The sequence below is a fragment of the Carassius auratus genome, chromosome 5 (genome assembly GCF_003368295.1).
Source record: "Carassius auratus strain Wakin chromosome 5, ASM336829v1, whole genome shotgun sequence".
Taxonomy (NCBI): domain Eukaryota; kingdom Metazoa; phylum Chordata; class Actinopteri; order Cypriniformes; family Cyprinidae; genus Carassius; species Carassius auratus.
In genome coordinates, this window is record NC_039247.1 from 27618417 (window position 1) to 27646328 (window position 27912).

The window sequence follows — 27912 nt, forward strand, 5'->3', positions numbered from 1 at the left end:
TTGAAGCCTACAGCCATTCTATCCATGCAGAGACTGATGGGAAAGGGAAAAGGGGTTCACTTTGGTGCTGTTGTGGTATTGTCACAAAAATTACATATATATGCATTACAGAACAAAAGTTTGGACACACCTTCTCATTCAAAGAGTTTTCTTTATTTTCATGACTATGAAAATTGTAGATTCACACTGAAGGCATCAAAACTATGAATTAACACATGTGGAATTATATACATAACAAAAAAAGTGTAAAACAACTGAAAATATGTCATATTGTAGGTTCTTCAAAGTAGCCACCTTTTGCTTTGATTACTTTGCACACTCTTGGCATTCTCTTGATGAGCTTCAAGAGGTAGTCACCTGAAATGGTCTTCCAACAGTCTTGAAGGAGTTCCCCGAGAGATGCTTAACACTTGTTGGCCCTTTTGCCTTCAGTCTGCGGTCCAGCTCACCCCTAAACCATCTGGATTGGGTTCAGGTCCGGTGACTGTGGAGGCCAGGTCATCTGGCGCAGCACCCCATCACTCTCCTTCTTGCTCAAATAGCCCTTGATGCCTTCAGTGGGACTCTACAATTTTCATAGTCATGAAAATAAAGAAAACTCTTTGAATGAGAAGGTGTGTCCAAACTTTTGGTCTGTACTGTATATATATACATACATATATGCATATAAATAAACATTCTTGAATCATTCTTGTGTCTTGTCTTCCCTCTCAACACCTTTTAAAATATTGGCTGTAATTTAGTGATTCCATACGCTGATTCCAACTTTAACTTACCTGATAATGAGCTAATTCACCTTAATGAGTTTAATCAATATACTGTATAATTCAAGAGACTAAGACTTTTAAGGTTCTTCATTTTTTACAATTGTTTTAACATTGATATACATCAATTTTACAAAATTGAAATTTCATTTATAATTTGTGTAAATTCATGTTTAAATTTAAAATTGTGACTCAAAGCACACTTAGTATAATTAACCTCTGCTGCATTTTGAATCAAAAATCACATTTAAAAACAAATACTACTGAGATAAATATATTGATGCTATGTACGAAGTAACGTGACTGCAAACTAAACCAACAGGGTACTAGAACTGCGGTCCTGAAACTGCAGCCATCGTTATATCGTCCAGTATGGTGGGGCTGTCACGAGTCCTAGAACCGCGGTCCTAAATCTGTGGTCCTGATTCTGCAGCCTCCGGTTGTGCGGGAACATAGCCTATATTGGATCGAGTGTGGCTAAAATCCACGCCAACGTTAAGGTTTCAGGGTCCAAACAGACACTTTTTTTGTGTTTTGGCAGAGTTGGACTCGGATTACTGCGGGTAAACTAAGGAATTCTTGCCACTCGCCATTCTTAAGTAAAGGATTTGTATGTTGACTGATGCTCTTTTATATGCGCATGACGTCAATATAGTTCGGGCGTTCGTCTGAAACCATTCTGCTGCTCACAATTTAAGGATACTCTGAATCACACGTGCACATGTTTAAGAAATGATCGTAAGATCAAACGTAGGATGGTTTCCATGCAACATTTTATAAAAAAGACCCCTGTACTGCATGAAGTATTATGCATTAACTGATATATCATCTGGTTATTAGCTTCTGGTTGGTTACAACTGGTAATGTACTATAATATATTTTTCACAAAAGAGATATGATATTATAGACTGGTAGCAACTGATTTCAACCTTGCTGAGACCAACTGTCCTGTGAAGTTTATTTTCAACCTGCTTAATAAAAAATAAAAAAATTCCGTGATTTTCAAGCGATCCTGAGGACTTTGATTCTCTGGTTCAGGTGTGTTTGTGAGTTCGAGCTAATCTTTGCAGAACACGGGCTGAAGGTTTTGGATAGAAATGAAAAAGTGTCCTACTGTGTCCACACGATGGCGACATTTACCAACTTTTATAACTATTCAAGTACACAGTTGAAGATTGCCAGTGTGTAAAAAAACTGTAAGAGTAAAACAAAAATTATAAATACATTTTAATCGGTACATTATTTAAAATGTAAAATATACATGATTTAAACCTCACATGATATGTAATCTTACCATAAAATACAGTCAAATCTTGTTTTAGATTAATTTGTGTTATCACGATGCTGTTTTGTCTTTGTTGGTATTACCCTGTGCACTTCCTATATAAAAGTACTGGCCAATTTTTATGGATAGACAACTTATTAGATTTTTAATAGTATAAAGCACCAGGGTTGGTTGTGATAAAGCAGCAGTAAAACAGCAGAGAAGCAGATCCATGTTAGAAAAAACCTACACCAGTCTAGGATGGTTTCTATAACATGGGGCTAGAGCAGCTTCTTTTTCACCAGCAAGCCACTCACTCTATCCATTACTCAGACCATGTATGCAACTTATTTATACCTATTTGTGCAGATATTGTTTTTTAAAGACATATTACAATTAAATTGCAATTAATCAGAGACAACTGTAACTAAAATGGCAGTAATTGTTTTATGAAGAATGGAAAATTGTGCATGAGCTACGTGATCATTACTTTGAGTTTTGTTTGTTCAGTGAATTATCTGTCACAATGGGTGTATTCAGTATCACAGTATCGGATGTGTCACACATTATGCATTAGATTAGACTGACGAAATAAGTATTTATAGGAATTATTATGGGTTACTTATTATTACTTATTTTTACTTATTATTATAAAATGTATGAAACTATTAAAAATATCGTAAAAGCTGAAATACTTAAGTTTTAACAGTCTGAAGAGCTGTAAATTGGAAAATATTATTTTGAATGTTTGAGCACCGTTTTTTTTTTTTTTTTCTTTTTTTTTGAGATTACAAATAACTGACATCTAATTACAAACATGCACAGGTATAGTAAAATAGGACCATTAAATAACATTATTCATTGAATTGCTGGGGATATTGTTATAATGAATTCATGCAAAATAAAATGGTGAAGTAAAATGATTGTACAGTAAAGCTTCGTAATATGATTGTATTGTATTGAGTACATTGTACTGTCCATTAGCCTCTTATGCCATAAATGCATCCTTAAAATTGACAGATAATTGCACACTCCATTTGGGCAGAAAGATGGTACATTTTCCCTGTTCTCCCATGTGCCAATTTCATAGAACTCACCAAAATGTTGTTTTACAGTGTGTTTTATTAGTCTCCATATTTTGACACAAATCAGCACTTTAGATCCCTTGACAGAAATTATAATCTCTTAAGATTATGCAAAGATACAGTAGCTGATGAATAAACCCTTCCCTGAAACACTTTTTTGTTCAGTTTAGTAAATTAACTTGAGATGCGTCCAAACGAACACCAGGAAGAGTTTTACAATTGATTCAGAGAGCTACTACAGCTGTACATGAAATCATCTCATTGAGTGTTGCCTAGTTCAGGTTGAGTGTGATTTCACCATGTACAACATTCCAATCAACCAATCAGAATTGAGAAATAACTTTGCAGGAAATATCTGTTTTAGGCTTACAACCAGAGTTAGGTGCTTCTACACCATTGTTAATCAGCTATCATTCCTCACTGATTTTGGGAATAAATTGGTTGGGTTTTGGTTGTTCAAGGCTGGCTTGTGAAATTGGAGTTGTGTTTCCGCGTTCAAGCCAAATAATGCAAGCCACAACAGCCAACAGAGGGCAGCATATTACAACGAGCAAACGCGTGGTCACACTTTAAACTACTCAGCCAAACATTCTAGGCATGACGGTACATTATATATATATATATATAGTTTGAATATTCGCAAAATAATTTCACTGGAATTTTAAAAGTGAATGCTTCTCCAGGTGGCTTTTCTCCAATATAATCAGCATTTATAGCAAATAACAAGTAACTGATAAAATGCAACTTTGTAACCATTGACCCTCATCAGAGAACTCTCTCTCTCTCTTTCTCTCTCTCTCTTTCTCTCTCTCTCTTTCTCTCTCTCTCTCTCTTTTGAGCATGACAAAGAAGATATTTTAAAAACAGAGGGATTTTCCTGTACGTTTTAAGAATAAGACTGTAATAGCAAACTTGTCGAACTGTTTTAATGACTCTGACCTCTACACACACGCGCGCGGCGGGGGGCGTCAGCCGGTGGGATCGGACCCATTGGTCGGAGGCTCTTTTGGAAGTGAATGGAGAAAAAAAAAACCCAAGGGGACCAGAGAGGCGGAATGTGGGTCCAGTGTGTGATGTGATTGTTAGCAGAAATGTGTCAGCTCCAGCCCCGCGCCCAGGGCCCAGCAGAGCGCGGAGTTGTGAGAGAGGTGAGAGGTGTTGCGGGACGCTGCTGAGCTCGGGCCGCAGAGACACTCAGATATCTTATCACCCCAGCATCCAGCCACGGGAGGGTGGGCTCAACCAACATGCTGAAATGTGTGGCTTCTGCTTGACAGGAGAAGGTACATATACATGAGTGAAAAGTACAGTTAAAGTTTGTTGATGAAGCCTCTATTCTGACTGTAATCCATTAATTCAGGACAGCGTCAAACGGGTTGAGAACCTGTGCAAACATGACCGATGGTTATATTGATCTGAAATGTTAACATGCTGCCTTTATGTTTTCATTTCGTCATGTGAATATTTACTTGAGAACCATGCATTATATGATATTAAATTATAGAATGTTTATGATTAAAAAAAAAATCACATACCTGTCTCGTATCCTGCCCAGACAGTGAATGAAAGAACGCCTTTGTCACTCACTCACTCACACACACACACACACACACACACACACACACACACACACACACACACCTACACGCGCGGTTTATGGTTTATGGGGACTCTCCATAGGCGTAATGGGTTTTATTCTGTACAAACTGTATTTTCTATTGCCCTACCCCAACCCTACACCTAAACCTAACCCTCACAGGAAACTTTGTGCATTTTTGGATTTTCAAAATATCTAATTCTGTATAATTTATAAGCGTTTTGAATTACGGGGACACTAAAAATGTCCTCATAAACCACCTCCTCATTGTAATACCTGCGTCATACCTATGTCATTATACAAATTTGTGTCCTCGTTAACCACATAAACAAACACACACACACACACACACATAATATAAATCCATGGAGAAAGCAAGTGTATTGCCTGAATTAAAGTTGTATTATTTTTATTTTTTGCTATGTTATTAGTAGTAGTAGTAGAAGTAAGCATAATTAATAGGAATATTATATAAGTGTAAATATGTGAATGCAAAGATTTGAGAGACGATATGAAGATGCTATTTTTCCCATGTTTCAAGGTTTTGTGATATGAAAAGAATAACCCGAACAGCTCACATGTTCACACAGATGCACACAGTTGTGTCGGCCGGTCTAGACACTCTCTACAGGAGCATTAAGGTTTGGAATTAAATCAGCTCTTCCCTCCGCTTAGATTTTGCAGTGTTTGTCTCGTTTCTCATATTACTCTTCTGATGTTTAGTTAAAAATTCTTTGTTAAAGTATGTAGATTGAATGTGTTAATGTAGGTTAATGTATTGCATAAAAGTAAAACTGACGTTAACACGGAAAAACTTTACTCAAGATAAAGTAATGCTGAACCAAATTGAATTTATTCTTTTAGGGGGTAAAAAAAAAAACTTTACTGGCCTTACTTAATAGTTGCTTTTTTACTTATTATTACTTATTTTTACTTATTATTATAAAATGTATGAAACTATAAAAAATATCGTAAACCACATTATATAGGCTATATATATATATATATATATATACTGAATTCTTTAATTTCTTTATTCTGAATTCTTTAAATTTAAGGTCAGTGAAACTCTGGTCCTTTTATCTTTGAGGATGAGAAGGGGCAAAGTGACCACTTTTTTCCATGCATTAATGCCTGCATTGTTCAATTTATACAAGTTTGTTGCACCAAATTGTGTATTTTTTCGTGATAAAAATAAAGCGGAGACCACGAGGAATCGCATAGACACAAAAAAAAAAAAAAAAAATACACAAATAAAGCAGACCGTGCACTTTTAACTGTATAATGTAGAGGACACAGCTTTTGTGCCTCAGCGTGATTAAGTAGAGCGTCGAAGTGCATAATCTCGTCAATAATAATAATAATAATAATAATAATAATCATATGTAGTGTTTTGTGTTATTCGCAATATTTAAGAGCTCATACATGCCGTTTTCCGAAAGTTACAACTATATTCGTACAATTGTTGCCATCTGATAAAAAAAAAAAAAAAAAAAAAAAAAAACAGAGAATCACAAAAATACGTCATATTTTGTAATCTTAGCCTATTCAAGCCACAGTAAAATAATGACAAGGCACAACTTCAACAAATAGCATATATGCCTAAACTTAAAGATGTAAAAACTCAAGTGAAAAGTTTTTTTTTGTTTGTTTGTTTTTTTTTTGTTTTTGTTTTTTTTTTTATGCCGCAAGTAGTCAAGTCTATATTTGCATTTTCACATTGGTTAATTATATTGTGCTAGGCAAGTTGGCAAAAAACTTGTGATGCAGTCTTGCCTTTCCCACACGACGAGATTCAAACTAAATTAAATTCAGATCTCAAAAACAACTGAAAAAAAAAAAACCCTTTTGAAAAAGAATATAAGGATGTTTAAGTGTATAAGCAGGCGGGAAACTTCTAGACAACAAATTTATTATTTTAAATCTGATATATTAAGTTCAAGATTTAATTTGTATTTGTCATTTTATTTCATGTATTTATTTTTATTTTTTTGTAGTATATTTTAAACAAGTTCTTCTTCTGTTTTATATTTAATAGATTAATTTCTTGTTAACTATCCGCTTAAATATCCGCACAAGACGGCTAACTCAGAAGAACTTGCGGAAAGTGTTAACATTTAATTCCTTAATCCAATGTGTATCATACGCATTTATTTCTGCACTGTGTATGAAGGCTACTGAAGCGTTTGAAAATTTCTTCTAGAGCATTCTAGAGATTTTGGACAGCAATCTCCATAATTCAGGCTGCATGATATTTTTCTACTTTTAGCTGTCTTCCTACAGCCTACACTCTTGAAAATGAAGGTGTTTCAAAAGGTCCTTCACAGCCATGCCATAGAAGAACCATTTTTGGTTCCACAAAGAACCATTCAGTCAAAGGTTCTTTAAAGAGCCATCGCTTTCTTGCCTTTTTAAAATCTAAAGAACCTTCTTTCGTTACAAAGAACCTTTTGTGAAGAAGAAAGATTCTTCAGATGTTAAAGGTTCTTTATGGATCCATTCAGACAAAAGGGTTCTTCTGGCATCGTGAAGCACATTTATTTTTAAGAGTGTAGCCACTGGTAATGAGCGCACGAATTGTGCATATAGTCGCACGATGAGAAACATGTACAAATATGTGTGGGTTAAGATCAATAGTGCATATGCCTACGTCTAACAATTTTTACTGCAAACGTTAGGAATGCATATCTTTTAAATTATTTGTATCAGCCGTTTCTTAAGCATTATCAATAAATTGGATTCGCTCATTTGTGTAGAACAAAAAACAATAGTCTACTACAAATCACACTTGTGAAGCAATGTTTGGGACACACCAGCTCATTATATCAGAGGGCTGTTTCTGTCTCGTTATCACTCATTAGAAGATTATCAATCAAATATATGCATGGAAATTATCTGTTTGGATTTTCGTGCTCATGACGGATCTTGAATGACCACAGAGCCGAGGCAGTAGAAATTGCGTCATTATATTATCTCCTGGCGGAACCGTGATTTTAACACAACGGTTCGCACGCTATAGTGTTTGAAGCCCTGGGTTATCATGTGCTATATTTAGTTCCTGTGCTCCTAGATATAGCTATGACTTGAAGACTCTGTCTAGTGGCCTGTGGAGTCCAAGTTTTGATTTTATTACAGGAGATCTATAGTCTGGTATGAAACTGAAATGAGAGGATGTCATTATTTATGAGTTTCCTAACGTCCAAGAAAGAGAACAACACTCAGTTATCTTCACTGTCAGACTCACGTTTGTCTTCAGCGCTACAATCCAACCATTCTTTGAAGAAACAGCCTAATCCAACACCAACCAAACATCAAATAAAAGTCAGTGGATGAACTGGCACGTGTTAAATATTTGACGAGCACGTTCACGTTGTCGTTCACAGCGAGCAGCGTATATTTCTGAAGCCACGGATTTGCAGGCCATGGCAGGTCCGTCTTGTCAAGCCACACAAACACAAACAAACGACACATATAAGGCCTATATGACTTCTCATTACAAACGTTAACGTCCCATCAAATGAAATCCTCTGGGTTTTTGCATGTCATGTATCTGTTTTAGGCTAAGTGCTTTTTTATCTCCATCCTTTAACTAATGGACACCAAAGCTTTCATGCATGTAGGAAATCACAATATTCTCTCTATTTTATTGTTAATTTAAGACACTTTAGTTGTTACATATCTACACACTGTTAAATAAAATAAAAACCTGATTCGATAAAAACAAGCTGTAGACTTACAATAAAACACATGAACACATCACTGCAAATGGTCCCTGATATAACACAAGTAGCCTACATCACGGAGACATCTATTTGACGTCTGCATTTACATCTGCAAGACGATTTTTTTAGAGTGTTTGCTCATGTGCAATATCCGATGTCAAATAGGCGTTAAGAAAATGTCTTTAAGATGTTTATGATTAAGAATGTGTGTAAAACATACAGACGTCTTTCAGATGTTTGTACAATGCACATCTTGCACACGTAGGCTACATGTGCTGCCCCGTGTAGGCTACAATTAGACGACGCGCGCACCTACTGTATTATACCTACAGCTATGTGCGTTTAAAATGTCCCCTCATTCAAGAATGCAGAGCTTCTGAAGGGAGGGTGGGTGGGGGTGATGTGGGGTGCAGTTATACTGTGGGTGGACCGATATTGTCACGGCAGTGCGTGTCCACATCGCAAGCCGACCCATATTACCTACGTGGTTCGTCCCAGCGCTTCCGTTCTCCAGCGCAGCGCACAGGGTTTGACCATTAGAGAAACAGACAGAGAGAAAGAAAGAGAGCGAGGGAGGGAGGAGGAGATCGTGCTTCTTTTCTCGAGGAATACTAGACAGAGCCTACTAAAGGGAAGAAGAAGGGCTGCTGTGCTCTGGAGGCTTGAGAACTGCCATTAGCGCAAGTCCATCACCACCACATGAAGAAAGATTCGCATTTTTAATCGATATATACCTACTCACGTGGACGCTTGCTGGACGAAGATCCTTGCATCAGCGAGGAAATCCATGGGAGCACAGAGCAGAATCTCGTGAGCTACACAATTGGAATATATTTGACATTCAAAGGGAAGTTCGCTATCAAACCGAGAATATTTGAACTGACACGAGCGTTTTGTACCGTTTCAGGGATTTGTAAAACTCTGCCTTGCATCGGAATTTAAGGTAATGTCAGTTTCTTCGGCTTCATCTGATTCATTTAGAGTTGTTGCACTACAGGCCATCTCTACAGACATTGCTTACAGAAAAAAAAAACAAAAAAAACATCGGGATACATAACTGCGACATCTGTGACACATAGTAGCTGTAATTGTGGTAACATCGCGAAATATTAGGCTATTTATCAAACACTTGTACTGGGGATTTGTGCCTGAGTCAAAGAAAGTTCTAATAGAGGCCCGTGCGATGATTTTATTCCTGTCTTTGATAGGAGCATGATGGAAAAGAGTAGGACTAAGAGTTTAAAATGGGCTATCTATATGTTCAGGCATATGCGTTGTGTATCTTTATATTAATGTGATGTATGTGTTTGTGTTCAAAGAAAGTTGTCTTGACCTGGATAATTTATATGAGCAGACAAATTTCAAAATGATAAGCACTGGACTGTTTTTATGGGACCGTATCGAAGTGTAGCCTGTTCATTAATACTGTTTCGAGATTTTGATTAATATCGTAGTAGATTTCGTTTGTTGTTGAAAGTTATCATAAAAGGGTTAGGCCTAGGGTAAGAATTTATGGCATTACAATCAAGGGAGTACGTGTAAATAAAGTAATGCAAAATAGTCTGAAGGGAACTGAAAAACTGAAATGCTTGTTTAAAAAGTAAGTGATGTTTTTCTTCTTTTTCTTCTTCTGTTATTCAGGCCTCGCGGTCGCAGTAGTTCTCAGGCCCTTCTGACATGGCGGACAGCGAAGACACCTTTCGGCTCCAAAACTCTCCGAGTGACACCGAGTCAAAAGAATTGCAAAACAATAGTAAACCAGACAAGCAGAATGGAGCCGTTAGCAAATCTCCGTCATCACAGACAACTTACATTCAACAGGTAACTAGGCTACTACTGTTATTCTTGTGCGTGTGTGTGTGTGTGTGTGTGTGGCTACTTGACCAAAACTTCTAAGATGAAACTTGTACCCAGAAGTGAGCCAAATCTTCCTCTTAATACCTCCTTTGGGGACGTCCTTATTTGTAAAACTATTAAAAATATATATGATAAATATGTTTTTAAAAGTTAGGGTGTGTGTTATGGTATTTATACCTAGCTATATATAAAAGCAACAGAAGTATGTCGGATGTCCAGATTTGGACTGCTAGGTATGAGATGACTGGCAGATCTGAGTCAAGTTGATCAGCCGCTGACCTGAGAATATGAATAACGCTGTGCAGTAATTTCATCAATTACTGTTGATCAGAGAGTTATCAAAGCAAAACATACTTCTTACAGAGGCTACACGAGTGCTATCGAAAAGCATTCAAACATGGACTGACAGAATTATCTAACTAAATATTGCTACTACAAGTAGGCTAATTCCGTGTACACGAACGTGTGTACGAGCTTTTGAAAATCTGGCTCCGCGTAGATGTAAGAATAGTTGACAGTCGCCTAACTAGTACACACACACACACACACACACACACACACACACACACATACATGTATATATATATATATATATATATATATATATATATATATATATATATATATATGATGTCATTCCGTGATGATTCGACAAATATTCGTTAAGTTAAAGCAATCCAATTGTGTGTTTGAGTTTTAGCTTAGTCTACTCAATGATTCACATGAAGTGCTACTAGCATGCTTATGTAGCGTAGTCCTACTAACTTAAACTTTTACTAACTTACTTTTTCAGTTTATTAATAAAAACATATTCTGCGTTTACAGTGATTTACTCTAGTCCAACATTTGGAGTGGCAGCACCGTTATTAATGCTTGAAAAGCTGCTAGTATCTGCATTCGTTGCGTTCATTCTCCATGTCTGCATCTGTCTGTTTAAAGGGAATGGAAGGGATAAAAGTTTACTTGCACGAGCGAGAGTTGTGGACCAAGTTTCATGAAGTGGGAACTGAAATGATCATCACCAAAGCAGGGAGGTAAGACACAAATATTTACAAATGATTCGAAAATGCATTGCATAGCCTATGTAGTTCTCGGATAACCTATATAAAAATAAAAAATAAATAACACAAAGAATAATTATGAATTTATAATTACAATCGTTATAATACTAATTCGCCTATTATTAAAAAATATATAATACTAACTGAACAATATTCATTATAAATGAATCTATTATTTTATATATTTTTCCTACTGCAATGGACATATTAAGATTTTTTTTTTTTTTTTTTCATTTTGATTTTTAACGGCACAGTGTGGTTTGCCTGGGGGTATAGATCAACGTTATTTATATTATTAATTATTATTTATATTATTTAGTATTATTTATATTTTGAATTATTTGTTTTTATTAAGAATGTATTTTGAAAGTTTCAGATTACAACATTTTGCAATGTTAGCAGTAAGATAATTCCAGTAAATATGTAGGCCTCAGAATTAGTTTGACTCCATAATTTAAGATTAGTTTTTATGCGAATTATTATGCATAATTATTATTATTGATGCAGATTTGTCCAATATTGTTAAAGTTATGCACCAAACTTAGGTCTCACTTTAAAACTTAGCTTAACTAAGCATTTATTTATTAGCATCGCACAGCCTACTAACAGCATTGTCTCTGAAATATAGAGTTAAATAGGTTTGTTAGTTGTAGGTCTGTTTTAAGGTTACTTACTAACTGTTAATAAGCTAGCAGCAGTGAGGTGGTTTAGATCTGCACTATTGTTATTCTTCTCTGTTTGCTGAGAAGTGTTAGAAAATATTAGTTAGTTAAAAGTTAGTGTTTCAGAAAGCGTGTAGTCCTCTTTCATTAACAATCAGATGCGGGTTAAAAAATGAAATAAGTGGGCATGAACTCCTCACTACGACTTTTTTGTTGCTTGACATAGGATCAGTGTGAGAGGATAAAAAGATCGAGAAATACCGAGATCATCGCTGGAAATTATGTTGATGTTTAACGTTATAATTGCCTCAATGAGTCCGTATGCAAGATAGTAAACTGTCTCGCAGTTCTTGTCCTGTATTATTCATAATAGTCACATCGCGGCAGCTTTCAAAAACTGGTTTTCTCTCTGCACACACTGCTGGCTTTTGTATCGTTTCCCAGTCAGTGCAGTAAAAAGAAAAAAAATAATAATATAAAAAGAAAAATAAAAACATTACATTACCTACCCTATCGATCTGGATTAATAAAATGAACACACCACGGTTTCTTTTTTTCCTTCTTTCTTGTCTTTCTTGTCCTTGTCTTTTTTTTTTTTTTAATAGGCCTACTTTATTTGTTAAAGTGAACACATTAAAATATGAAAATGGCCCACGGAAAGTAAATTGCTTTTATTGCTTTCTGACACTTTCATAATTTTATTCATCAATATACCATTGTTTTTGTTTCTTGATTTTAAAATGTCCTCTTATAATCTACGCCCACGGTAAAATGAATCTGAATCAAGATTTAGCATTTTAGCATTCATGGAACTAGTAAACTATCTAGCTACTGAAAGTGTAGTCGACTCGCCGATCAATAACTTTGTTTGTGGATTGATCGTCTCCATGAGTACGCTTGAGAATAAATATTATAGGCTGGTTTATAATGATTGATTTAGGCTATATGTGTATTTTAAATGAGTAGCTATAATCTGTTTTCTCCTGTAACAAATCTACAATGAAGTAAAAAAAATAATTGTAGTAGGAGTATGTCAGTATAATTTAATAAAAGCTTAAACACATCTTGTAGACAATCCGTGTTGTAATATTTTCCCATTTTTATCCACAGGCGGATGTTCCCAAGCTTCAAAGTGAAGGTCACCGGCTTGAACCCAAAAACTAAATACATTCTGCTGATGGATGTTGTGCCAGCGGACGACCACCGCTATAAGTTCGCCGATAACAAATGGTTCGTGAGTCAATTGTTTTATTAAGAGACAAAGTTACTAATGCAGGTTATTTATTTGCCTATTTTATTTCTGACATTACTTTTTTTCACTCAAGTAGATGGCTTCTGGAAGACTTTCAAAGTCATTTAAAGCAAACGTTTAAAGTTTTCAGTTGTCCATAGCCACCTTCTAGCACCAAAGAGAACCTTCTCAAATGTTCCTGACAAGACCTGTCAGATCATCAAGATGGTGCAACACATTCATATTAGTCAAATAATACAGTTCGGATCATTCATTCAGAGCAGAGGGACACAGAATAATTAAAGAAAGCAGTGTCCATTAAATTATTCCTAAATTAATTTTTACATTTCAGTTTAAACAATTGAAACTTTAAAATGTTTAAGTTAAGGATGAGAAAAAAATCACTTTCGCATTTCTGTACAGGCAATTCCATCTGCTGCACTACTTGTTTTATTTTCCTTTTTTTTTTTTAGGGTCAGTGGTTTTAAATTGTTGAGGTTATTGAGGGAGGATGTCCACAAGCCAATATCCCTGATAATTACCCATTCAGTGCAAGCTCTGGAACTAATGGCCCTCTTGATTAACCATCATCTTAGCCATTGACCAAATTAACCGGTCTTTGAAAGACATTATGTAGGCTACAATACAGTGATGCATGATGAATGGGAGGTAGTAGGCTGGATCACATTTCTATTGCAATAAAGGAAACATCTTTTAGTTTTAATGAAATTATCCTTGTAATAATTAATGCATGGACAAATAAACAGAATCTAAAACCTGTCACAGTGACTTCCCTAACACAGCAGAGAGCAACATCAATGCTCACTTGACAGAAAAAGATAAAAGTGATATAATATATTTAATGTATTATAGACTACAGCATTTAGGGAAGTCAATGTGTATTTACAATGAAGCAAAGGCATGCATAAATCAGAGAATAAATTGTGTTTAAAATGCTGTGTTTTGCACTACAACTCAGGTCTGTGACAGGGAAAGCAGAGCCTGCGATGCCGGGACGGCTGTACGTGCATCCAGATTCCCCAACCACTGGAGCGCACTGGATGCGCCAACTGGTGTCTTTCCAGAAGCTTAAATTAACAAACAACCACCTTGATCCCTTCGGACATGTGAGTGAATAACTGATTCATGCATCTGCTTTGAAACATTTTGTTTGAATAAACAAATATATTACTGACAAAATAGTGTAGCTACTTGATATCAGCACAAAAAAAAAAAAAAAAAAAACACAGAAATGACAGCAGAGAAAGAGGATTTGAGTTTTAAAGGGTCACACATGTCGATCTGATCAGGTAGTGTTGTGGGTGAATTGTATCGAGGCTCTAGATCAGGATATCCACCCCTGAAGAGGTGCTACTGACAAAAGCCAGAACAGTGTAATGACCGAAACACATCTTAAATCCGGTAATGATAATTGGGACAACAGAAACATGGGCAGACAGCCTCAGACGTGGAAACACTGAATTCAGAGAGAGGAACCGGAGTATTTAATCTGTAGCATCCACTTTCAGCCTAATGCACAGTGAACTAATGTAGACAAGTTTTTTTGCTATTGCAAGCTGAGCTGTTCAATAGTTGCTTTAAAAGTTGCATTTAAAAGAGCAGGAGGTTCAACATTTTTCGGATTTCTGGACACGCCATATCACCTTAAGCGTCAGATTAGAAAACGAAGTTTTGTGTCTGTGTCTGAACAGATGGTGCTTAGATCTCTCATATGCATATCTGTGACTGCAAGCAGTTTGCTGTTTAGCTCTGATCACAAGGTTGAGGTCGATCAGGCTTGTTTTCCTGCCAAACCTCAGCTGGTAGAATGAAATAGGAAACTGGAATGTGAGCCGAGTTGTAAATTTCTGTCCAGAATGCATTTTTGATTGGTTGCAGTGGTTCTTGGCAATGCCCCCTTTTGTGCTGAAATAGTGCCTTGGGATTTATAAATGAAATACGGCTTCTCGACCAAAATAACAATCTGTCGGTTTGTTGTTCCAGGTGGCTGAAATAATTTCAGACCTATTTATAATTACTAGCCTCAGAAACAGGGCTGCAGTAAGAACTTGTTAGGCAATACATAAAACAAGCCAATAGTTGAGAACTCTGTCTTAATTAGGCTCCGATGATGAGATAAAGATGTCTGAAAAGAACTCAGAATAATTTCCATGTGGATAACTTATAAAGCATGCACCCAGTAAAAGCGATAGTTAACTTGCGAGGATGGGAACACAGTTTGAATTTTCCAAGTGAAAGACAGTTTTCGATGGAAGCGAACTACAACTTTGGCTTTGATCATTTTAGTACCATTCATCAAGCGCTCGTAGGCCCACACATTCTTTGTCTCTTGTAGCCATCCAGAAATATTTGAGTCAAAATGGATAACTGTGCTTCAAACTGTTTATATTTGATGACAGAGTGTGATGAGTGATGGACAGAGGTATACAAAGGCTGTTAATCTGCAGTGTTTCAGAGTCGCTGTGATGTCGGCAACATGAAAGAGCGGGGCAACATTCATGGCCCTCAGTGATCGCTCACTATCATGAAAAACTATCATACACTGTAGGGGCAAATGGGACATCAGGGCATCCCCAGATCAGACAAATACTGCATTCCCAGTGGGTGGTCCCACAAAAAAAAAAAAATTCTCATGTCCATACAGTTCTCCAAATATTCTTATATGTCCCACTCAGCTTTTTGCCAAAACTGTGTGCCTGCAATCCTTGTTTAATCTAAGTAGGCCGACAGTGTGTGTGGCTATGTGCCAGGTGCTTCACAAAACTGTGAATTATTTCATTTTGACATCACAGATATTACAGCAATGCATTTTGTCTTTTACTTTCAACAATAAATCATCCTGTGGATCTTGAGCAAAAAGCAATATTCTCCGCTGAGAGCTGTGTTTAAAGTTTACAGTGAGCCCTGCTTTCCAAGTCTCAGTGTTGTGTTGAGCCAAGAGCCGCTCGGAGAGAGAGGACTGATGCCACTGATCAAAGCAGAAACGCTGCAGTTGTTTGGAGAATGCATGCGAGGGGAAAACATGAACATGGAAAATAGGAATGCATGTGTGTGTGTAAACTTGGCATGCTAAGCCAGAATGCATAGTTTAGACAAAATCCACTTAGAGTAGAGTAGCCTACATAACACACACACACACACACACACACACACTTGACAGAAACAACCCACAGAGCCAACAAGAACTTGGACAAAAGTGATTGTAATAATATTCTTCTTAAGACTCATACTCAAGACAAGTGACCACTGCAAAACAGCTACTACAGATCAGTTTTCAGCACTACTGTACAACTTTTGTTTAGACAGCTTTTCAGTCTCGTTTGAACAGTCAATAGCATTTGGAAATAGGTTTTAGAGATGGAGAAAACAGTTTCGCTTGTATTAAAACATGCTAAAGGAGAATAATGGAGACATTGTTTAGTAAAGTGTCTCTAGAAATCCGAGAGTACAATTAGGATTGCCATAGAGCTAATTATTGAAATGGAGAAAGTGTTTAAAAAGTGTTTAAAAACGCAGCTGAAAGCAAGAAGAAAAGAGTTCAGAGAGTTCATAACTTAATAAGTGATGTTATTTCGCAATCATATTAATCAAGCATGGTGTGATCATTTTATATAAAATGTCTAGTATATTTACTGTCTGTAATCGAAAAATATCAATTAAATAATATGCATGTGGATGCGAGGTGTCTGCTTATATTTGCGCTCTATTTCTTGTTTTCAGATTATCCTGAATTCCATGCATAAATATCAACCGAGGATCCACATCGTAAAGGCAGATGAAAATAACGGATTTGGATCCAAAAACACCGCTTTCTGCACTCATGTGTTCCCAGAAACGGCTTTCATTGCAGTCACATCTTACCAAAACCATAAGGTAAGACGATAGACGGGGAAAAATGAGGGACGAGAATTTTAGGTTATCGTGCTGTGATCATTTTTAGCATTTTAAACAACAGATAAAAAAAGACTCGATATTGTGAATATACGAAATTATAGAATTTTTCTTTAATCTGTTCTAGGAAAGTGACAAAAATTCGATTTATAATTACTTTTTGATAGAATGCATGACAACAGCTTGATTTCATTAGGGGCTACGCAGATTTGCCCAAAGATAATTATTTGTGTTGCTAGCAAAATATTATTACTAATTGTAACTGTTAACGAATTTATAATATTCAATAATAAGCATTTATAAATCTATTTATTTACTTTACCTGTGGGTTTTTTCTGAATTCAGAAAAGGGATCAGTTCAAAGGCCAGTTAAGTGATTTTCTTTAAAGCTCGTCTTGCATCAATTGAAAGTCTGCCTTTATTACAGTTAATAATGTAATTCGTTTATTGTTACATATACAAATCAGCGTGAAACAACATCATATTTTACTTAGCCTATAAAAAAAAATTAAGAAAAAAAAGTCCGACATTAGTCAGTTGTTATATTTCTCAGAATATTCAAATTTCGATTTAGTTTTTTAAGTCTACTTCCAACCATGATATTTCTACTTCGTCATCATAAGCTCGTTGATTGAACATGATATAAAAGTGGGAAAAAGTCGTTTGTGTAAAGAACTAAATAAAGAGATAAATGACTGTACGCCTAACAATATGCACAGTGTGTCCTTAATAAATGATTACATTAGGCCTATTTGCTTATTAATAAAGTTCATATGCATGTTTGTGTTTTTGTCCCATTTGTTGCACTTCTGGATAGACAGTTGTTAATGTAACTTTTGTCCAGTTAATAACTCGTTTTTCGCTGCAGTCAAACAGCCCAAATAGTTAAAAGTGCGTATCATATTTGCAAATAAGAATATAAAGATGGACACTTCGTTTCGGGTGAGTCTAACACTCATCTGGATAGCAGGTTTGTGTAATAGGCTATATGATTTGACTGATGTGAGGAAGAACATCGATCTGCCCACATTTAGCAGACTTTATTTTAGATCGCTTTTATGTAGGCTGCCACTATTTATTCATTGAATGCAATTAGAGTAAAACAGCAGGACGGTGATAGATGAGTTTGGCTGAGATGAAGTGCATACGTTGTTGTTTCTTCGTCCTTGCTTTTATCACAAAAATACAAATTCTGTTTTTTAATTAACGGACATGATTAGGTTTCTTAATTATTTACACTGCTAAATTTTTCACCGCTTATTACTTTTACTTGTAACCAATCATGTAACCTTTATTGCACCACCAGTTACAAAAGTTAAAGCATAATTTACTACAGCATATGACACATATTGTTTATTATATATTATTCCTCCTATAGGCTATATACATAACCTGCTGCTGTAGCGTGCGGTCCTTTTTTCCAAGATTTAATAAACCCGCACTTCAGTTAATTGAACTGATCAGTGAAGAAGAAAAAAAAACGGAGCAATAAAGTGAAGAATAATAAGAGGATAGATATAAACTGAATAAATGTAAAGACGAAAACAACAGGTAACTGTAGTGGCCAAACAACTCGAAAGAATTCGCATCAAAGCGCCGTCAAGTCAGGTCGAAAAGGACACTGACATATTTGGAAAAATGTTAGTTTGCACTTTTAAAAGGGGCATCAAATTGTAATACAAAACCACTCCGTTTTGTGAAGTCTGCCAAGCACATGCGTTTATGAGAGCTCAAAGGTGCGTCACAACATGCCATTTTATTATTATATATTTTCTTACAAGGTCTCATCTCAAGTGAGAGCCAAAGTAGTGTCAAAGATCAGGTCCTGTTAGGAAACACACCACAACAGCCAAAAACAAAACCCCTGCAGATACAGTGAGTCTCATTAAAAGACTCGCTCCCTAAAATCACCTCAGACCCGCCAGAAATCTCTCTTTACACTCGCATCATGTCAAATTGCTTTTGTTAATTTAGCAGTGGTACTTGGGATTAACCTTATATACAAACCTTTGCGAACTATATTTTAAAGACTTTTATAATTTAAGTAAATGTCTGTTTTCAGTAACATATAACATATAAAGTTGAAATATTTACAGATTATTACTAATAATAATTTGATCCCTTAACAATCAATGGGATTCAAATATGACTAAAAGTAATTAAAAAATAAAAAATAAAGTTATCATTTAGTAAATTATTAGTTTTAAATAAATGCTGTTTACAAAATACAAAATATTTTACGTTGACCTAACAAATTATATTTCACAGATTTCACAGAAGATGACAGGATTAACATTGATTATTATTAGAAAAACAATTCAGTTTTATGTAAGACAAAAATCTACACCAATCTTTAACCAAACTGACAGATGTCAGTTTCTAAATTCTGGCAGAATAAAAAAAAAAATATAAAAAAAAAAAACACTGCCTGTGTAATTCAAGATTTAATCTTTTCATCATCTGCTGATCAAGCAGAGAAATCCACTAGAATAATTTGTCAGTTTTCACCCAGCGCATCTCATGCTCATTTTTAGACCTTGTGCAATAAAATATTCTATTAGACGTGGTTTCAAAGACAAGACTAAAGGCATTGTTCCAGTGGGTTACCTCATTAACAGAAACTTACAAAGCAATCAGTCGTTCAGTGCAGAACAGTGGTCAGTGCAAACTCACAAATTCATTACTACACAGTAAAAAGGCAGCAAAAGCCAATCATCTATACATCTTCTTTTGAATTTTCTTTTACTCTGGCAGGATGCATCATTTAGAAATAAAACAATGTCCTGTGGGCTCTAAGATGTCATGTTCTCATGTCATTAATAACAAGATATCTGGAGTTCAGATCAGGTTGAGAATCTCATTGTTTGTTTTAAGTGAAAGTAGAGACTACAGCAGTATTTAAACAGTGGATACAGGTGCTGAAGACAAACACTGAAGCAGGGTGACACTAGTGTGTTGGCTGTTTTACAGATCACCCAGCTGAAGATCGAGAACAATCCCTTTGCCAAGGGCTTTCGTGGAAGTGATGATATGGAGCTGCATCGCATGTCAAGAATGCAGAGGTGGGTCTGTGAAAAGTGGCATTTACACGAGCGAGTGCTTGCGTAGAGATGATTATAGTGATAAACAAACCTATCAGCCATCCTAGCAGCTCAGGTTAGGAGCTCCCTCTTTATATAGGTGTACACATAGGCACTCTGAATATACTCACAGCAGGCCTGACAGGAGACCTGACCAGCACTGTCTGATGGGCAGTTAGATTAAAACTAAACAGGGCAGTGCTGATCAATGCACAAACACTCACCCAGCACAGACACAAACCAGAGACCGCTGCTTCCACAAAGGCAGTGCTCTTGACTGAGGGGACACTTGTTATTTGAGTGTTCCTCTTGAAAACCGTCCACTCTCGGAGCTGCTGACTCCCATTTGACTGGCCTTCAACCATGGCAATATCTCTTTTTCAGCTCTGTGTAGCTCCAGAACAGTTGTGATATAGTTGGTCCAGCGGAGGCAAAGACCACATGGCTCGTGTTCTTATTTTCTCCAGATGACTGCAGTATAGAGTGCGGAAAAACACATTTTCAAAGCAGAAAATCTGGTCGTATGGCCCACAGCAGCCAACACAGGCGTTGTCCACTCAAAAATGACAGACTTCATAATACACTAGGAAAAAATGTCAATACTTTTTCCATACCGTAGTTAACTTTGTCTGTTGTTACTTTCAAACAAGCAGAAAAAGAATTGACTAATGTCTCCCATGAGAGCCTTCTATTGAGTTTCCAGATAATGACCTGAAGACTTTCAGACCCAACTAATGCCTGGACGGTTCTCCTACTGAATCGTTTACACAGTGCTGCTATTAACATGACTTTATGCATTCAGCAGAAGGTTTCCTCCAGAGGTGGTGTACAAGCAAGGAAACCGCTATTCGTTAACAAGAAAAGAGTAATACATCATAAAACTACAGAGAGAATAAAGAAACTCCACCATGGTGCTCTGTAGAAGTCAAAGGTCCTGATATCCTATCTGTCCTCCACTGTCAAACACTGAGACGAAGCAGGTCTGGTCTTAGTTAAACTCAGGCCAACTGAAAACCAGGTCAGTGGTTCAAAAGAAATAGCGTAGGAATTAAAGCAAAGTGCCTCTTACAACTTTCATTGATTAATTGGCATGGAAAAGCCCCCGTCGCAGACTGACGGCGAAGAGATTATTCCGGCGCAATGGTGTGTGTGCCGATGGTGGATGTGGTTAGTTACCAATGGAATGGTTTCAAGATCCCTGACTGAAAGACAGCATGTAAATGTATGCCATCACATGGCTCATGAAGTCTGTTCTGTTCCCTAAAGCACCAAGGAGTATCCGGTGGTCCCTCGCAGTACTGTACGTCAGCGGGTTGGCACCAGCCAGAGTCCGTTCGGCAGTGATGTCCAAGGTCTGTCTGCTCCTACCGCCATGAGCTCTCAGTACACCTGTGAGAACGGGGTCACGAGCACATCCCAGGACATGCTTCCTCAATCGAGCTCTTACCCGCTGCCCCATGAACACAGCCAAGACTACCACTGCATTAAGAGGAAAGGTGGGTCCATCATGTCACTTGAAACTTTACCCTTTAGTGTTAATTATCGGATGGGATATTTCTAGACCAGTGGTTCTCAGCCGCACTCCTGGAGCCTGCATGTTACCTTAATCAAACACCCCTGATTCATGTGGGTCAAGTACATGCAAAATCTGTAGTGTTGGGCTCCAGACATGTGGATGAGAACCACTTCTCTAAATGGTGCTGAGTTCATTTCCATTCCATTTTATCTGTGCAGTTGAGGACGACCGTCACTCAGGAGAGCACTCGTACAAGAAGACCTACGTGGAAAGCTCATCTAGTGAGGACGATCACTACTATCGACCTGTTAGCTACTCTCAGTCTCTGGGTCTTAACGGCGCTCCCTACAGGGCCGAGTCTGGCCAGCGGCAAGCGTGCATGTATGCCAGCGCATCGCAATCCACCGAGCCCATGCCCAGCCTGGAAGACATCAGCTGCAACACCTGGGCGGGCGTCTCACCTTACGCCGGCTGCTCGGTGACCACCATGCAGCAGATGGAGCGACTGCCCTACCAGCACTTCTCAGCTCACTTCACCTCAGGAACCCTCGTGTCCAGATTGAGCGGCGTCGCAGGCCATGCCTCACCACAGCTGGGCGACACCCATGCGATGTACCAGGGTCCCATGTCCCATCAGTCGCTGGGCCGCCAGTGTAGTCCGAGTGCGGGAATTCAGTCGCCAACTGCCGGCCTGCAGGGCAACGAGTACTTGTACACTCATAGTATACCCCGCACCCTGTCCCCACACCAGTACCACACCGTGCACAGCGTAAGCATTATGCCTGACTGGAACGAGAGCAGCTAACTGGATTCTCTCAAGAAGCATAAGAGGAGGCAGGGAGCGTTTCTGCATATTTATATTTTTTATATCTACACTGCCTTTGAGAGCTTGCAGCATAAACTTGTATCATAAACAGTTTGAGGCTAGTTCAACTGGCTGAGGCAGCAATGAATGTCTCATTGTTTGAGCAGGACAGTAACATGAGACATGTATTTCCATCATACAGACTGTATATCAGGGACAAAGAACTATTCCCATTCAATGCAAAGACAAATGCACAAGGATTGCAGATTTATTGACAAACCTTTTATTGAAAAAAGAAAAGGATGACATAGTATTTGAAGAACCCAGTCCAGGTTTAAAGTACATTTTTCATTTCATTATCTGAGTTGTTTTAACTTTGTACTTTTAAAGTATGAGGCAATATATTATAGAACAAATGTTTGGGATCTTATGCTTGATGGTTTCTGTAAACCTGTATGGGAATCTGGTCAGTGAGCACCATCGGTCTCTCAATTCACAGCAGATCGGTTTAAGTGCTGGTTTTTAGCTGGTCAAGACAAACACATTTTGGTGGTGCACATTTTGTTCAGGGATGTATTACAAGTTTTTCCCACTTAAATCAGTTTTCACTGATTATTTATGCGTCTTTATGACTCTGAACTACCAGTAGGTCCATGATACAAAAAGACAGTAAAATAATTGGATAAATGAGCACTTTTTACAAAAAATGTTAGCTGGAAATTGTGCAGCAGAGCACATAATACAAATGAACAGTACAAGAGATTGATAGTGTAATAGTACTTATAAGCTAGTTATCATCAGGGCCATACTGGCCCCAGTGTCTCTTTTAGTACACGGATGAGTAACATCTTTCACCAATTTTGCACCAATCACAGTGGGAATAACAAAAACATGTTATTCTAGAACATCTAAGATACAATATCTCATCAAACATTGGTAAGGAGATCTTTATTTTTGGACACTTGTAGTAAGCAGATACTTCCTGTTAATAGTATTTATTTTTCTTGTATTTTAAAACTTTGTTACTTTACCTAAAAGGCCGTTTGCTAGGTTGACTTTTTTCATTACTTTGAGTTTGGTAGACAAGCTTTTTTTTTTAGATGAAAAAGAGAGGGAGGGAAAATGCAGAAAAACATAATCATCAGTCTGGTTTGAAATTTTGAATGCCTACAATTAAATGTCAAAAACATGCAAACATGAATTACTTGGGTGTACATACAACAAAATGTACATAGAAAACAGAATAAATGTTAAATATTCTTCCTTGAATTCTGAGTTTATTTAATGCAACTCTACTGACTGTGGTGTAAATACATGCCGTGATACAATGCCATGCTATAAGCCTGTTAACACTTGACTCCGTGAATAACCTCAATGGATTTGAGGAATGAATTTTCAGACTTGGTAGACCTGAAGATTGCTAGAGTGATAAAACACCATTTAAATAACTGGAAAAAAAACTAATACTAACTATTACATAAAAACAAACATCATAGTGTTATCCTAGAAGGTAAAGCACATCCATTAAAATATGACAATCTTTTTCACTGATGAAGCCTTTTCAAGTGCTTCGTTTTGTTATCTGTTTGGTTGAGGAATGGCTTGCATTATTAGCAGATATTAATGATGGTCTTGACAAATTAGCACTTGTATAGAAAGTCCTTTGGATTAAAGGGGGTTTAACCAACAATTACATCCCTGAGCTGAGGCCTATCTCTAAATCTTCAACATGTCACCCTTAAGAAAACAGTCCATTCTGAGCCAGAATGGAGTTAACCATTGACCTCTAGTGGCAGTCGGTGGATCGCTGAACTGGTAAATGGAAAAAAAATTGGAAAAGTCTGAAAAATGACACATGCATTCAGGACAAAAGACAAATGGGAGCTTGTTTTGATTTGATAAAAATATATAACTTATTTAAATAATAATAATAATAATAATAATAAAAATCTGAAAGAACAAGCCTACAAACATTTTTTTCAATTATTTTTAACTGGAAGTAAAACATTGATTCCACACAAATCAAATGCTAGATTTTCAGTAACGTTACAATAAGGTTTTATATGTTAACATTAGTTAACCACATTAGTTAACATGGACTAATAATGAACCATACTTTGACAGCATTTATGTTAATTTCAACATTTAGAAATAAAATTGCATTAAATACAAATATAAATCAACAGTTGTATTTTTTTACATTAATGTACTATGAACTAACATGAACAAATGATTATATTTTTACTAACATTACCAAAGATCAATGAACACGTAAAAAATGCATTGCTCATTGTTCATGTTAGCTTATACATTTACAGCTTATACTTACACTTATTTTTAAAGTATTCCCAGTTTTTTTTTTGTTTGTTTGTTTGTTTGTTTATAGTGATTCAAGAATTCCAAACAATGATTATGCATATGAAGTTTATAGTTGAGTACAGAATCACAGCTCTCACAACTGTTTATTAGTGTTTTTCAGTCGCTTGCCTCTCTCTGGTTCAGGACAGGTCTTTGGCCGAAACCGGTGACCTTCCCTGCAGACACCTTTGATCTGACTGATGGGGCCTCTCTGGACAACCTGCTCCTACGCATCCAGTCTTATCCCTCGCCGGGACCCTGCGCAACCCCCAACCAGCCGGAGAAATTCATTAACCCTTTAGCCTCCCTGCCTCGTCCCTACTGCTTAACGGCTGATTTATGAGCTCGCCCCCCCACGCATCTTCCGATCAGCCAAACATGCATGTGTGACTCAAGATGGATTATACCGTAGGTTTCTGAGAAATGTTTTGAGACAGGCTATGTTTTTCAAAGGCAGGTTGACTGGACTAGCCGTCAGGGTTTAAGTGGTGAGGGTTAGAGCCATTCATTATGTGATGAGCCTTTGTAGACTTTAATAATCCTAGAGAAGAGAATCAAGAGTCAGAAAGAACAGGAGGAAAAAAAATGCCAATTTATTATTGATAGACTGCCATGAAATAAAAGTCGGCTTATATTTGGCCATGTGAACCTAATGATTAAAAGAATTAACTCTACTTTTTGTTAGTACTATCAACAGCCTAATCAATATGACTGTTCTGTATAGGTCAGTTACATGATAAATCATATTTCAATCATGGTCATGATTTATTAAGCATAATCCTCTCAAATATTTGTCCGCTGGTTATTTATCCTGAAAACATTTCATTTTCCTTTGGTGTTTGTGTAATTTCGTACTGGTGTGCAGAGATATTTGGTACTGGAGCTCTACAGTAACAATGATGATATTCACATAAATATTCTGAAATGTTAATGTGGCCAGCAAACCAAAGATTTACAAATATATACTCTAACTTCCCTATATATATATATATATATATATAGGGAAGTTAGAGTAATGATAAACTATGGCCCTACTCAACCCAGAATCTGTAAAGAAAACAAATCATTGTCAGTGGCCTGAATGAGCAAAGAGAAATAGAAAGAACAAGAGCATTCCAAAGGGGAGAAAAACGAGAGGGGGATTACTTTATTAAGATGTAGTGAAATGCAGCTGACTCGTGACGGATGACTAGTTCAAAAAGGAAGGGTCCGAGAGGCAAATCTGTCTGCCGCAGGAGTCGCACAGCTGCTTTGAAACGTTTGTCTGGGCCAAACTGTAGCAGTCAAAGCCCTTTCATTAGAAACACTGAGAGTCTGACTCCCGACGGCAGCGTAGGATCTCTCTGGAGCTCCACCATGATGAAATATAGCATTTGGAGAATTCTTTGGTTATTTAGTGATTTTGAATCTCTTCCTATTGTTAGTGAGCACAAGCCGAAAACTGGGTCACAGAGAAAGCAAATGAAGTCAGGCCTTCATCAGATAGCATGTTTTCTGGTTCATGTAAAGACGTCTGGTGTATCAGCAGAGACATGCATCACCCTGTTGACGTATAGCATCTGTGCTTGAACGCTGGGGGCTTTCACCACCCAGACCCGGTCTGAAGTGAAAGGAACTGGAGTGTTGAGAGGGTAAGAAACAGTGCGGAGGCCAAAAGATATCAGACCGCTTTCTCACATGAGGCCCTACATGAAACCAAAACAAGACTTCAATGTGAGCTTAAAGGATAAAGGGCCGTCCACACTAATAATGATAACTATAACAATAACTAGATTAGAATCCTCACCAACAGATAATAGTGTTATTTTTATTCCAATTGCTATAAATGCTTTTTAAAGTCTGATGTATTCTAGTTGTCAATGTTTTTATCATTCATTAGCGTTTTTCAATTACTGCAAAAAAATCTCAAACTATAGAGCACTCAGGCTTTCATCCTTACTTCCACAATCACAATGAAGCAACATCGAGTCCATCGATCAAGTCTTCAATCCAGGATGCTCTCACCAAGCCCAGTGATTTATAAGAACAGCCTTGTGAGACTGATGAACAGCCATGGCATTGTTAAAATCATGGGGCCAGATATAACCAGGGGTAAAATCATGGCATTGATGTAAAATGCATTCATATCAGATCGTAATGCATGTCAGAACATCTCCATCTGTCCTTGTCATGGGAAGGCTGGATTGTCCAGTGGGGGTTTGGGAGTCTAATCTGTAACGAGGACTGGAAAATAACTTCCAGCTGTCTAATCATTAGGACTGATAAGGCACCCAATTCCCTTCACCTACAGCCCGTCTGTGGGAAAAGGTAAGAGTCCCACTGGATGGTCTGGTCCACCAAGCCACAGCTCCCTCACCTGCATTTTTTCTCCATATGGAAAGTATTGAGTCTTGTGGAGAGCGGCTGTGTGTTACGCAGAGGGTCTGTGCCGTCTCAGGGTCTATCTTTCTCATTATTTGTTGACAGCATGTAAATGTGTCTGTCAAGCTAAAAACCTTCAAATATTTAAAAGTTTCACTGGATTGATCTCACTTCATGCCCTATGCAAATACACGGGTAAAGTGAGATTTTGCACTTTCACACTGCCATGATGACCCGGGAAATATGCGTGCTTTCACACACAATCAGTAAAGATCCCGTAACAACACGTGACATCAGCGCTAGTCGAAAAACGAAAAACTATGTCGAAAACGCTAGGCATGTTATACTTTCACTGAAGCAAGCAAAGATCTCGGCGTCAGCGCAGAAAGTGAGGAATAAACTGATCTCTGCTTCATTACAGTTTGCACATATTTATTTGTCGCAAACGTTGATCTTTCTTCAAAACAGCCGGTTAAAGAGTCGCACGATAACGCTCATCATCACTTCGACATGGCATTAGATCTGGCTTTTGTTCACACAGCGTTCGTGTTGTTAGTTCATTCAGATCTGTCAGTGAAAAACACAAGGTACTTCTACAGGTGATCTTCATGTTACAAACATTCAGACAGACGGGGAG

The 27912-nt window shown here is 37.3% G+C and overlaps 1 protein-coding gene across 2 annotated transcripts; it reads left to right on the forward strand.

Moving 5' to 3' along the window:
• Window positions 1–8846: 8846 nt before the first annotated feature.
• Window positions 8847–23825, forward strand: LOC113084542 (T-box transcription factor TBX5-A-like). 2 transcript variants are annotated; one of them, XM_026254880.1, is made up of 10 exons: window positions 8847–9242; window positions 9340–9375; window positions 10074–10253; window positions 11229–11323; window positions 13123–13242; window positions 14223–14370; window positions 16985–17137; window positions 20126–20217; window positions 21502–21731; window positions 21970–23825. In XM_026254880.1, the coding sequence occupies exons 3-10, from the start codon at window positions 10110–10112 to the stop codon at window positions 22554–22556; spliced, it is 1569 nt and encodes a 522-aa protein (XP_026110665.1). In that variant the 5' UTR covers window positions 8847–9242; window positions 9340–9375; window positions 10074–10109; the 3' UTR covers window positions 22557–23825. The 2 variants fall into 2 exon arrangements, with proteins under 2 accessions (XP_026110665.1, XP_026110659.1); XM_026254874.1 differs by having other exon boundaries at window positions 8847–9375.
• The last annotated feature ends 4087 nt before the right edge of the window (window positions 23826–27912 follow it).